The 12804-nt window shown below is 36.4% G+C and overlaps 1 protein-coding gene across 1 annotated transcript in view; it reads left to right on the top strand.

Moving 5' to 3' along the window:
* The window catches only part of LOC125245636 (antigen WC1.1-like), a 157024-nt gene that overhangs the window by 17184 nt on the left and 127036 nt on the right, over window positions 1-12804 (top strand). Inside the window, exons 28-34 of the mRNA XM_048156302.1 lie at window positions 1534-1611; window positions 1838-2155; window positions 2232-2429; window positions 2528-2611; window positions 3090-3149; window positions 3309-3359; window positions 3498-3575. Of these exons, the coding sequence (XP_048012259.1) occupies window positions 1534-1611; window positions 1838-2155; window positions 2232-2429; window positions 2528-2611; window positions 3090-3149; window positions 3309-3359; window positions 3498-3575 (867 nt within the window). The remainder of the gene's footprint in view (window positions 1-1533; window positions 1612-1837; window positions 2156-2231; window positions 2430-2527; window positions 2612-3089; window positions 3150-3308; window positions 3360-3497; window positions 3576-12804) is intronic.

The following is a 12804-nucleotide window of genomic DNA, read 5'->3' as shown; positions in this document are numbered from 1 at the left end:
GCAGTTTTTAAATGAAGGTTTTTATTATGAAGGGTAAACAAAATCAAAACCCACATGGCCCTGTGTGGAAAAAGTGCTGTTAAAACATAACTTAACTTTGGTTTATCACACCTGAGTTCAGTTTCTCCAGCCACACCCAGGCCTGATTACTGCCACACCTGTTCGCAATCAAGAAATCACTTAAATAGGACCTGCCTGACAAAGTGAAGTAGACCAAAATATCCTCAAAAGCTACACATCATGTTGAGATCCAAAGAAATTCAGGAGCAAATGAGAAAGAAAGTAATTGAGGTCTATCAGTCTGGAAAAGGTTATAAAGCCATTTCTAAAGATTTGGGACTCCAGCTAACCACAGTGAGAGCCATTATCCGCAAATGGCAAAATCATGGAACAGTGATGAACCTTCCCAGGAGTGTCTGGCCATCCAAAATTACCCCAAGAGCACAGCAACGACTCCAAGAGGTCACAAAAGACCATACAAAAGCATCCAAAAAAAACATCCAAACAACTACAGGCCTCACTTGCCTCAGTTAAGGTCAGTGTTCATGGCTCCACCATAACAAAGAGAATGGGCAAAAATGGCCTGCATGGCAGAGTTCCAAGACGAAAACCGCTGCTGAGCAAAAAGAACATAAAGGCTTGTCTCAGTTTTGCCAGAAAACATCTTGATGATCCCCAAGACTTTTGGGAAAATACTCTGTGGACTGACGAGACAAAATTTGAACCTTTTGGAAGGTGTGTGTCCCATTATGTCTGGCGTAAAAGTAACACAGCATTTCATAAAAAGAACATCATACCAACAGAAAAATATGGTGGTGGTAGTGTGATGTTCTGGGGCTGTTTTGCTGCTTCATGACCTGGAAGACTTGCTGTGATAAATGGAACCATGAATTCTGCTGTCTACCAAAAAATCCTGAAGGACAATGTCCGGCCATCTGTTCGTGACCTCAAGCTGAAGTGAACTTGGGTTCTGCAGCAGGACAATGATCCAAAACACACCAGCAAGTCCACCTCTGAATGGCTGAAGAAAAACAAAATGAAGACTTTGGAGTGGCCTAGTCAAAGTCCTAACCTCAACCCTATTGAGATGCTGTGAAATGACTTTAAAAAGGCGGTTCATGCTCAAAAACCCTCCAATGTGGCTGAATTACAACAATTCTGCAAAGATGAGTGGGCCAAAATTCCTCCACAGTGCTGTCACAGACTCATTGCAAGTTATCGCAAACGTTTGATTGCAGTTGTTGCTGCTAAGGGTAGCCCAAACAGTTATTAATATTTAAATTAGTTTGATGATCTGAAACATTAAAGTGTGACAAACATGCAAACAAATAAAAACAGGAAACACTTATTCACACCACTGTATTTACATTATTGTGAATAATAATATAAATAAAAAGAACTAAATTAATTTACAAAGATATTGCACAAAACATTTCAAGAGGGAAATAGACTGTGGGAAGAAACTGTTCTAGTGATCTGAGGTGCCGTCAGGACAAATGACTCTGTTCATTTCAATTCATTTTATAATCTCAGAGGAGGAAAATCCTGAATCTCCTCAGAGTCGTCTGACATGTTCTACTTCACCATCTCCTCACCAGAGACAGTGTTCAAGTAAGTTTTTTTTGACAATACTTTTACATTTTTATTATAAGCCTGTATTTTCCTAATAAATTATTAATATATGTACATTTAAACAAGAATTTATTTGCATTTAAAATCATAATCAAATACATAAATGTAATTGTACATTTAAAGCCATCTTTGTTCAGTCTCAGTATGTTTTGTTGTAAATGTGCTGATGTTGGTCAGTGATTGATGGTTGATGTGTGTGATTTAGAGCATGTTCCTCTCAAACTGGAGGGTGGAGGGGAGGGCCGGTGCTCTGGGAGGCTGGAGGTGTATCATAACGCTGAGTGGGGCTCAGTCTGTGATGATTTGTGGGACATCAGCGATGCTCAGGTGGTCTGCAGACAGCTGGGTTGTGGAGCAGCACTGAGGGCTGATGGGAATTCAACCTTTATTGCTGGTGAAGGTGTTGTGTGGCTGAACAGAGTCGAGTGCAGAGGGAATGAGATTCACCTGTGGGACTGTCCTCTCTCCCTGAAGAAACACACTGACTGCTCCAACAAAGATCACGCTGGACTCACCTGTGCAGGTCACAGCAAAACATTAAGAAATGTTAAATCAATTATTTGCCATGATTTTGAATGTGTTTGTGCCTTTTTCAACAGATTTGTCAGTGTCCACTACTCCTGCCACAACAACATCATCTTCTCCTCCAGTTTCTCAGACAGTGAGCTCAACATCAGTCACTCGTTCAGAAACTCCTCCGTCTCTCTCTATGCTTGTGATTGTACTGGGAGTTGTGCTCTTACTGCTCTTAGTGCCACTGCTTATACTGATTCAGCAGAACAGAGTGATGAGGAGAGGTAGGAGAGATCCAGAGACTGTCATATTGTGTCTTATTCAGTGTGTGATCAGTCATGTCTTGTGAACTGACAGCAGGTTTGTCTCTCTACACTCACAGCTCTCTCTAAGAGGAGACACAGGAGCACGACTGAGGCCGTTTATGAGGAGATTCATCACAGACACAATCACTTCACTCAGAGGGGTGAGACATGAGCCCTGAATCTTATTTAATATGATGAATTAATAAGAGAGTCTGTCAGACACTTGATGTTCATCTATTATTAGTCCTGTTAAACCTCCTGCAGAAAACCACAGAGCTGCAGGTGTGTGTGTGTGTGTGTTTCTTCCTGCCTGTATTTTTAGGAGTAATAAGGAGGTTCTTATGTTTGTACATATAGGTACAGGGGTGTGTGTGTGTGTGTGTGTGTGTGTGTGTGTGTGTGTCTCTTCCTGTGTGTATTTCTGGAAGGCAGTGAGGAATGGGTTCATGTGAGGATACATGTGTGTTTACTAATAGGCCTCTAAAACATGATATTTCTACCTCTAATGCTTTTAAAATGTAAGTAATTAATATTTGTGTTGTGTTTTCAGTAACAAAATGCTTTCTGATCCAAAGGAAATGAGGATTCAGTCTGTTTGTAATGATGAACATGTTTCTGACTGTTCTGCTCCTTTAACAGGGAGTCTCATCTCTGAAGAACTGCATTCTGGGTATGAAGATGCTGATGAGCTTCTCTCAGGTTAGAGAGCTTAAGTATATTCAAAACAACACCTAAAATAAATAATGTGATTTTCAAACTCTAAAAAATGTATCAAATATAATTCACATATTTTACCACTAAATGAAATGTGTTTGAATGTTTCAATTGTTCACAATACTAAAACTTTTCTCTTATTAGAAAAAGAGTTCAAGACTGTATATTATGATGATGTCACCAGTGGCCTGAAAGGTCAGTAATTGATCACATGATTCATTCATTACCAGATGATTTAAAAAGGCTGAATGGTCTCAGGACCTGCAACAGCATTTAAATTTTGTTTCCCAAAATATTCCAAAACACTCAAAATATAAACATGTTTTGATGCAGAAGAGATGAAGAAGGAAATCACACCGGGATACTATGATGATGTCATCACTGATGGACTGAAACCAGATCGTGAGACAGGTGTCACTCTGTTATTATATAATAGGATATGAAATGTTTAAAATATATCAAATCTGTGTATATATTAAAAATATATATAAATTATATTTTGTATGTGTGTCTCATGTTCAATTTGTAGAAGACACACCTGAGAGTTATGATGATGTCATGACGACTGGACAGAACTTTAATATTAAAAAAGGTGTTTTTACTTTTATTCAAATTTTTTTTGTGTGTTTAACATAATACCCCTGAAATGATGCTCAGTACTGATATGATGATGTATCATTTGTTTTGTTTATATCTTCATGTTTATGTAGTGGACACACCGGAGCATTATGATGATGTCATCATTAATGGACAGAACATTCCAGGTGTAACAGGTGAGTCACACAGAACTGTATTTTATCATCATCCACTAATATTGAACATGTTTCTACCATTAATGAATCATCATGACTTCAGCAGGAGTGAATCTAACTGTTGGAGAGACTTTTGACTGCCAGGATCTGATTTAATTATAATTATATGAGTGAAGCCGGTCAGAGCACAACTTTATATAAGGAAGAGGAGAAGGTCATCAGGTTTAGAGGATGTATTGATAAAAAAATAAGCCGCAGAGGTACAGGTATTTCACAGGTAGAGATCAGTTACAGGCAGTAGAGGCATTAGTCTGGAGCACAAGAAATACAATAAAGGATAATGAAAATAGTTCGGCATATATACAATAATAAACGTCCATTGGTACATAAAGGCAGTCAAAGTATATTACATCCTCATCAATAACATTTCTCCATGAAATATACAATCCAAGGGAGGAAAATACAGTATCACGTTGTACATTATAAGCCATAAGCGATCATCCGACATGATAAACATAACTCCATATATGGATATAATCACGGATATAATGGATATAATTAGAGTGCAATCGCTCGTCTGATATAAACAGCTTCAATATCAAATCACGTCGCAAACTGATCACTGTAAACCAGAACAGTGAAACACAAACAGAAGAAATAATCACATGAACAGCGTCATTCAGCTGGACTAACAGAAACAACAGCTGCGGGCATGATTAAACACAAATAACTCAATAACGATCTCAATAAACACACAAATAAGACAAACAGGTTTACTTGCAGGTCAATGGCGAACACCTTGAGGTGATTCTGCAGCAAATATCACAAATAAACAGCAATAAATGTCCTTTCAGCGATCGGCTCTACAGAGCATAACAGTTCAGCAGCTTGAGTCACGTGACTACTCAGCTGGAAGATGACGTGAATGTCAAAATAAAAGCCCTCGTAAAGGAGCCTTTACAACACTAATAGTCTCAGACAGTCATGAGGAGAAAGAGATCAAGCTTTTCTTCTTCTTCTTTTGTTATTTATTTCAGTCACAGACGAGTACAATGCAAAAAGGGATCTCATGTTTGAAAGGGTTTCAAAGTATATTGTGAGATCAGTATTACAAAAGGTAATATATGAGAGTTTCTTTTGAGTTATTTGTGTCTTGTGAATACAAAACTTTGCCAAAATAATTAAAAGGTTAATTGTGTAATTTTGTTTTTCAGAAAAATATGAGGTTTGAAAACAAAGTAAAATGTCATAAGGGTCTAAATTAAGAGTTTTGTTCATTTTAAAGTCAATCCAAAAAAACAGGGCAATAAAAAAAATAAATGGTCAAAATCTTCAAATGATGTATAAGTACATTTATCACAGACAGTATGGATATATCTACTAATGGAAGCATTTACAGGATAACATCCTATGAATAATTTTTTTCTTTATTAGAAATAACATTTATAGGTTAAAGTCCAAATGATGCGACAAGATACACAATGAGGTTAAAGACGTTAAAGAGGATTGGATCCGACATTAAAGGAATTTCTTATAAAATTGTTACTAAAATGTGTATCAAAAGAGGGGATTTGCAAAGTTGAGGATTTTGTAAGGTTGTATTATTAATATCTACATCTGATAATTTGATTAAAGTTATTACACCATTGAGGATAGCCTTAATTACTTTAAATTATTTTACATAAAAAAAACATTTTTAATTAAATTAGGGTTTGTGAAGGAAAGAGATCAATGACATCATCAATGACACAAGTTGTATTAAAATCACAATGTGAGGTTTTATTTCACATGTGTATCAGAGGGAGATCAGGAGGAGTATGATGATGTGAAGAACAGCGATGAAGATGAGAGAAACCTGTTGGGTCAGTTATTGTCACATTTCTATACAACTATCTACTTTATTCATTATGTTGCTCATTTCTAAACTAAATGATGCATTTATAACAATAAAAATATGAATTTGCTTTTGTTTTTAAAAACAGACTATGATGATGTGGGGGAGGGGTCAAATAAAGAGGGAGGAGCCACATGACTCACTGACCACACCCACTGCCTCTGATCATCAAATCATATTACAGTTACTGGAGATACTGTTTTTTTGCTACTAAAGATTCAGTGTTTCATGTTTTTATGTTATTTTAAATGTTTTTAAATGAAAGGTTTCATGCTGTGCAAAATTCAGTAACAAATTTTAGTATTTGTATTTTAGTATTTGAGCTATTTTTTATTTTGATAACATGCTTTTCACCTAATAAAAAATAACATTCATTCATCATGTCACAAAAATATTTTTTAGAAGAGCGATTAGAGGAAAGGAGAAAATTATGCAAAATACTATAAATGTTAAATGATGAAAATAGATTTACCACTTAATAGATATTATAAGTTATCATGTTTTCCATAATCTACCAGCATTAGTTCTTGTGTATGTCAGCTTGATTAACTTAAATAGAGCACAATTTAATATTTTAATTACAAGAATGCAATGTTTCTGGGAGAGACAAAGGTATGCAAATGTGTAGACATCTGTGAGAAAAAAAATCCTTTACTCAAACTGCACAGTTTATTGTGTGATGTTCATTTTACTTTAAAATGTTTTAAACAACTTAAACAGTTTTTAAGTCTGAATAATTTGCTCTGATCTTGAATTTGAATGAACTTGAATTCTGAAGCAATATCGCCATCTGCAGGTTGAGGTTTGTTTGACCCTTCTTGGTTTTTCTCTTCAACAGCTGATGCTGTCATTTTCTTTTCCTCAGTTAACTATAAGCTTCACTGGACATGGATAAAACAGCATTAGAGAATTACATTACGCCTCTAAAAAGGGATTATTCACAAGTAACATTTGGGAAATTAAGAAAACAAAGCAGATTATTTCCTCTTAAACATCGGCGACTTTAGATGCACTGCTCTATAAATTCATTCTCTTTTCATGTTTCATACAGCAGTGTCACGACACCCCTTGAAAATGTTCAGTAATTTGTGGCCCCTACACTAGTGTTGTCACGATACTGGAGTTTCTACCATTCAATACCAATTTTGATATCATGAGGAAGAACCGCCGTATATTAATATTATCTTTATGTCTGTCTAAAACTGATTGAATTCTCACTATAGGCCTGTTTCACAGAATGTGAGTGAAATTGTTTGGATGAGGGGGATCAAGTATTTAATATTTTTATTTAAAATTAACTTTTACATGATTGACAGACAGATAAAGGTTGACACATCCTGCTATTATTTACCTCCTCAATGTTTAACAATAAATAAGAGTTGAATGCCAGAGCTCTGTGTAATTTGTGACATTGAACTGAATATCGTATAAACGTTTTAAATTAAATCCAGTAAACGAGTTTGTGGCGAGCGACTGTTACTCTGGTTTAAATGCTCTGCTGGGATGGTTGTTGTTGCAGCACGGACTGTATTCAGTGTGGAAAACAAACGTCCACTAGACAGTGCGCAGTGCACACGCCGAACGCGTCTTTCTGCAGCCAAATACGTTCTCGCACGCGCCTCTGTGCGTCTTTTGGCCACCAGATCACATCTTCCTATTCCAATCGCTCTTTACAAAATTTCATATGAACAAGTATTAATTTTGGGTGCTCTTTCCGTATAAACCTGGAGTTCTAAATCGTTTGTATTTACATTATATTTAGATCTACAAAGATAGTATTTATTTGGGTTCTTCAATAGTGTAATTAAAAAAAAAAAACATGATTTCTCTTTGAAATTTTTATTTTATTTTTTAGAAAAAAAGCATTAACTGTAGTCTAATTAATTATGCAACACTACATAATGTCATTTAACGGCATTAATTAATTGACTCATAACATTTAATTACATTACAATATTGAAAAGTTTTTGCCAAAAAACACTTTAAATTCTCACTGAACATAAAGGGACCCAAAAAATGTAAATTCTGTCATTTACTCATGCCGTTTCAAACCCGTAAGACATCTTCTGAGCACAAATGATCTTTTTGATTAAATCTGAGAGATTTCTGTTCCTCCATTGACAGCTACATAACTACCACATTGAGGATTCAAAATGCTCATAAAGCATTAAAGTGGTAAATCTCTCAAATTATCAAAAAAAAAAAAAGATCTTCATTTGTGTTCCGAAGATGAATAAGTCTTATGGGTTTAGAACGACATGAGGGTGAGTTCATGATAGAATTTCCATTTTTGTGTGAACTGTCCCTTTAATTAACATTTGTCTACGTCAGGGGTTTTCAAACTTTTTATTTATTTTTTTGGTCAGCCGAACCCCTTTGACCAAACAATTTACTTGAAGTACCCCCTGAGATTTGAAGTAGCCTATATATTCCAATAATTAATTGGCACATTTGCATGTTTAGATTTTATCAGTAGTATTTTACACATTTGTATTTATTACACATTTGAACATAACATTTCATATTAGTGCAATGTACAATGTAAATTATAATGTAAGAACTTTTACACATTCTTATCACATTGGCCTATGTGATAAGAATGGCTATTTTTAAGTCTTTGAATACAGCATTTCCTAAATAGGGAATTCTTGTTATGCATTTAGGATTTATGATCTCATCTTTGACATCAAGCCTTGCTCTTTGCAGTGCATACGGTGTTTCATTTTTAAGTCTATCAATTAGCTGTGCTTCAATGTCATCTGCCATTTCTGAAATTCTCCTGGAAACCTTGTTATCAGACAGTGGTATTTTCTGTACCTTTTTAGCCTGCCAATTGTATGGGCCTTTTTGCATTTGGCAATGCACTGTGACACCAAATATGAAGCCTTCAGGGCATTCTCTTAATTATCAGTGTTTGCTGCTGTTTTAAACTGTCCTGCTTTGCTTTGAAAAATCCTACTGGTTTTGTCAACAAGTTTGCTAAATGTCTTCTAAAAAATTTCATGCATTCATTTGCCAGTTTCTTCAACACACTTCTATCCCCCATTTTGGGAAACCCTGGTCTAAATTATCAAATTTAGATTTTTCAAAATCCAAGGCAGCCTTTGAGGGCTGTGTCACGGTCAATTCCTCTTCTTCCTGGAAGCCTCTAGGCAAAAATAAAACCAAATGTTGAAGCAAATGGAAGCCAAAGATTTTCCTGTGTGTAAATTCAATGCATGGCTGTCCTGCACCAATAATAAATATCAGCATCTCCTGAAATGTTATTGTTGATTGTTCTTCTGTAAAATTTAGAAAAGATGGTGCAAAAAAATTTGGTAAGAGAAAACCTCAAAATTCTACATATTGCACACATGCATAATTGTACAACAGTTTTGAATTTTGAATCAATTGAATCTGGCCCTGTCAAAGTAACTGGCAATAATGTGTGTAAAATATTAGGCAATATTAAATTTTACTGAAGCTCATTGAACTGCTGTATATATTTAATATCACTGAATATCAGAACAACTTATTACCTGTGGCATTGTGCCTACAGCAGAATTAAAGCGATGCTAATATTCAGAACAGCACAACAGTGAGATTGATGTCGCACAAAAGCATAATAATAATAAAATGACCATTTTAGTTAAAATTAGACCATGTCTGATTACCCTGAATTGTATTCAGCAGGAGCTCCCAGCAAAATATTGCGTCCTCTTCCATTTCTCTGAGGTTGCTTCCCTCCTGACTCCAGCAAATTGTGAACAGGGCTCTGAATTCATCCCTGGTTCTTTCGCTCTGCTTCTTCATAAATAAGGAAAGGAAGACCTTCCAGTTTTGCTCAATAACCTGCCACAAGTTGCCACAGGAGTTCACCCAATCCTTAAATTGTGTGATCATGTCTGCTGTTCTGAAATAAATAGGCTCCAAGAAATCTCCAAGATTTTAATACACCTTGCAGGTGCAACCTAGATCATCAGTGATGTAACCTGGGGTCATCGGGTGTTTTGGGTCTTCCAACAACATACATACATTCATGATGTTCCTGCTTGCTTTCTTTTTGTTCAGTCCCCTGATTCCCAGGAGTTTGAGGGCCCTGCAGAGTGATGGGCTAGTAAACCCTCAACAGCCAAGCTCAATGGGGAGGCAGCAGGTTTTCCATCCGCTGCTACGGCATTCACCTGCCAACTCCTTATACTTGGCCCGCTTTCATTCGAATGCCTCTTCCATTCGGTCTTCCCAGGGCATTGTCAATTCCAATAGGACCACCTGCCTTGATGCTTCTGAAAAGTGGACCATGTCAGGCCTAAGCGTGGTCTTGGTGATGGTTTCTGGGAATTTGAGCTACCTTCCCAGGTCGACCTTTAGCTGCCAGTCCCGGCCTGTTGCCAGCAGTCCCCCAGGTTTCTGCTGTGTGGTGGTTTCTCTTCAGCCTTGTCAAATGCGATCAAACGCTGTTCTGGCTGCTGTTGCCTGCTGAGAGAGATGCCTGTATATTATCCATACTGTATTATCCATTATCCATACTGTATATTATATAATGTAATTATAATCAAGTCAAGGTCAAGGTCTAATCAATGTCTTCAGAGTTACTAGATAATTGCAGTAGGTGAGTTTGACTATGGTTTAAGCTAAACTCTGCAGGACAATGGCCATCCAGGGCTGGATTTGAGAAACTAAAAAGGTTTTAAACTGAACTATAAGGGTTAATTGAAATACTTTTATCCAGTTAATTGTGTAGCACTCTTAATTAATTTTACTATATAATGCATTCAGAATTTAAAGAAAAGTTTTGCTTTTCATGCTGTTAAGGGGACCAATGTAAACTAAACAATGTTATTTGTGTAGAATGACCACAGAATTAAAAATCTGTTATGATCACCCCATTTCCTTGATCTAAACTCCAAATCCTGTTGAAGGAGTTGAAAATGAGTCCTCAAGTTGGAATTTTACTCATATTTGCCAAGGGCGCCGATATTAGTGGAGAGCACTATAATTAACATGATTAAAACTGTAGACTGATTAAAATGTAAAATTTTGAGTTTCATACCTGAATGTTTGATCACTGCCCATAGATCAGTCTCATATCCTTAGGTGTTGGACTGTAAATTCCAGGGACACCACTGTCAACAATCCATTCCCCAAGTTTGACACTATTGAATCAATTCTTGGGTCTGACAAAAAAAAAAAAAAAACCTGGGAAGAAAAACTCTATTACCCTCACAAAACATTAATACCTTTGAACTTTGGGAAGATGCATACCTGTCGCACTTCATTTTGAATTTCGCCATCTGGCAGGTTATGCCAGTAATGCTTCCTTAACACCCCAATACCTACTCAAATCCTATCAAAAAACCCTGTTTCTCTTAAATTTATAAGAATTCTGGTCTGAGCCCTATGTTTTGTGCTCAATAACCCTTTTAATGTGATGTCTTAGACCCCTGTCTCCCTCAGCTTGTTCCTCATCACCTCTCTTTGTGCTTCAAGCTACTACATCTCAAGACTATGCTCTACATGACACTATTCTTTAAGAGCTGCTGTGCAGCCAAAATTATATACTAGTTATCAATGTAAAGCTGCTTTGACACAATCTGCATTGTAAAAAGCGCTATATAAATAAAGGTGACTTGACTTGACTCCTCTTTTTGACAACCTTCACACTGACTGGTATTATGTTTCCCTATTAAGTGTTTTATTTAATAGACAATGTCCCAATCTTCACCTAATTATCACCATTTCTTCTCTCCGATTTCCACTTCCAACTCGTCTCTTTAACATGCCTCTCGATTTGATATAAGTGCCTCCTTTTCTCCTCTCTATCCCACATTTCTTGCCATTTTTGATTTATTTTCTCCCATATCACAAATTTAACCTCTGCTTTGCTAATACATACTTGCATTTCTATGTTTCTTTTTGATAACGCCCTTTTTGCCCATTTTTACCCATCTTCCTTGATTTACTATTCTTGTCACTGACTGCAGTAGGCCTACTTCAAACAAAATATTTTGACGATTTTTTGAACAGAATGATCTTATATCCTACTTGCTAAAACTGATGATGATCTGAGCATATCTCAACTTTGTCCTTTCCTGTCTTTTCCGTCCATCGTAAGGTGATTAACATTGCCAGCATTTCCACAGTATATAGGCTACCCCTAAGTTATTAGACATTCTTCTGTTGATTCCTATTCCTTTATCTGGTACCACCACCCAGTAGCGTGTTTACCTTCCATGCAAAGCATCGCAATCGAATTGAGAAAATTTGCCATGTAGGTAGGCCTACCTGATATACAGTAGACCTATATCCAAAATAACTGATACTGAATCGAATTGCAAGCTTGTGAATCAAAATGCATAACTATGATGACAGATGGCAGGAAATTATGCAAAACAGAAAACAAAATCCAAACAGGTTGATAATGTGACATACTGATAAGCCTCATCTTTCCATTATTGTTAATAATAGTTGCAACCTGCACTCTTAAATGTGCATTGAAAACTGCCAGCTGATAAACCCCCGGAAACGCGATCACGGGGAGGGAAGATTTCCTTTGGGCCCCCAATAACCTAAACACTTTGCTTTGTTTCTTTTGATATTAAGCAAAGTCTCAGATTTCAAATGACATCCATCTTAATATGAGATTAAAAAAATAAATACCGTTTTGGCGCTGTTTTAATGTGACGTGACAGCTCACTCTTGCCTCAGTTAAAGAGAAGCGGCAGCACGAGCGCATGTGAACTGATCCTCTCCTCTGCTTTAATACCAGTACAGTGCGAAATAAACATGAATAAACATCTGAAGGTATGTTAAAATATACAGTACAGTGTGATTTCTCATAGACTCATAGAAAATAACCAAAACAATCCACGGTTCTTGTTTAGTACAGTGGCTAGATTAACAAATAAACAGACATCACCAGAACAAAACATTTCATTACAATTTAGTAGTGATGAATTTCTTTACTGAGAAAATCGAAAGCATCAGTGATGGATCCGAAATGGTCAATATTCAT

The sequence above is a fragment of the Megalobrama amblycephala genome, linkage group LG14, assembly GCF_018812025.1.
Source record: "Megalobrama amblycephala isolate DHTTF-2021 linkage group LG14, ASM1881202v1, whole genome shotgun sequence".
Taxonomy (NCBI): domain Eukaryota; kingdom Metazoa; phylum Chordata; class Actinopteri; order Cypriniformes; family Xenocyprididae; genus Megalobrama; species Megalobrama amblycephala.
The sequence above is the reverse complement of the archived record's forward strand: the minus strand, read 5'-3'. Positions and strand labels throughout refer to the sequence as shown.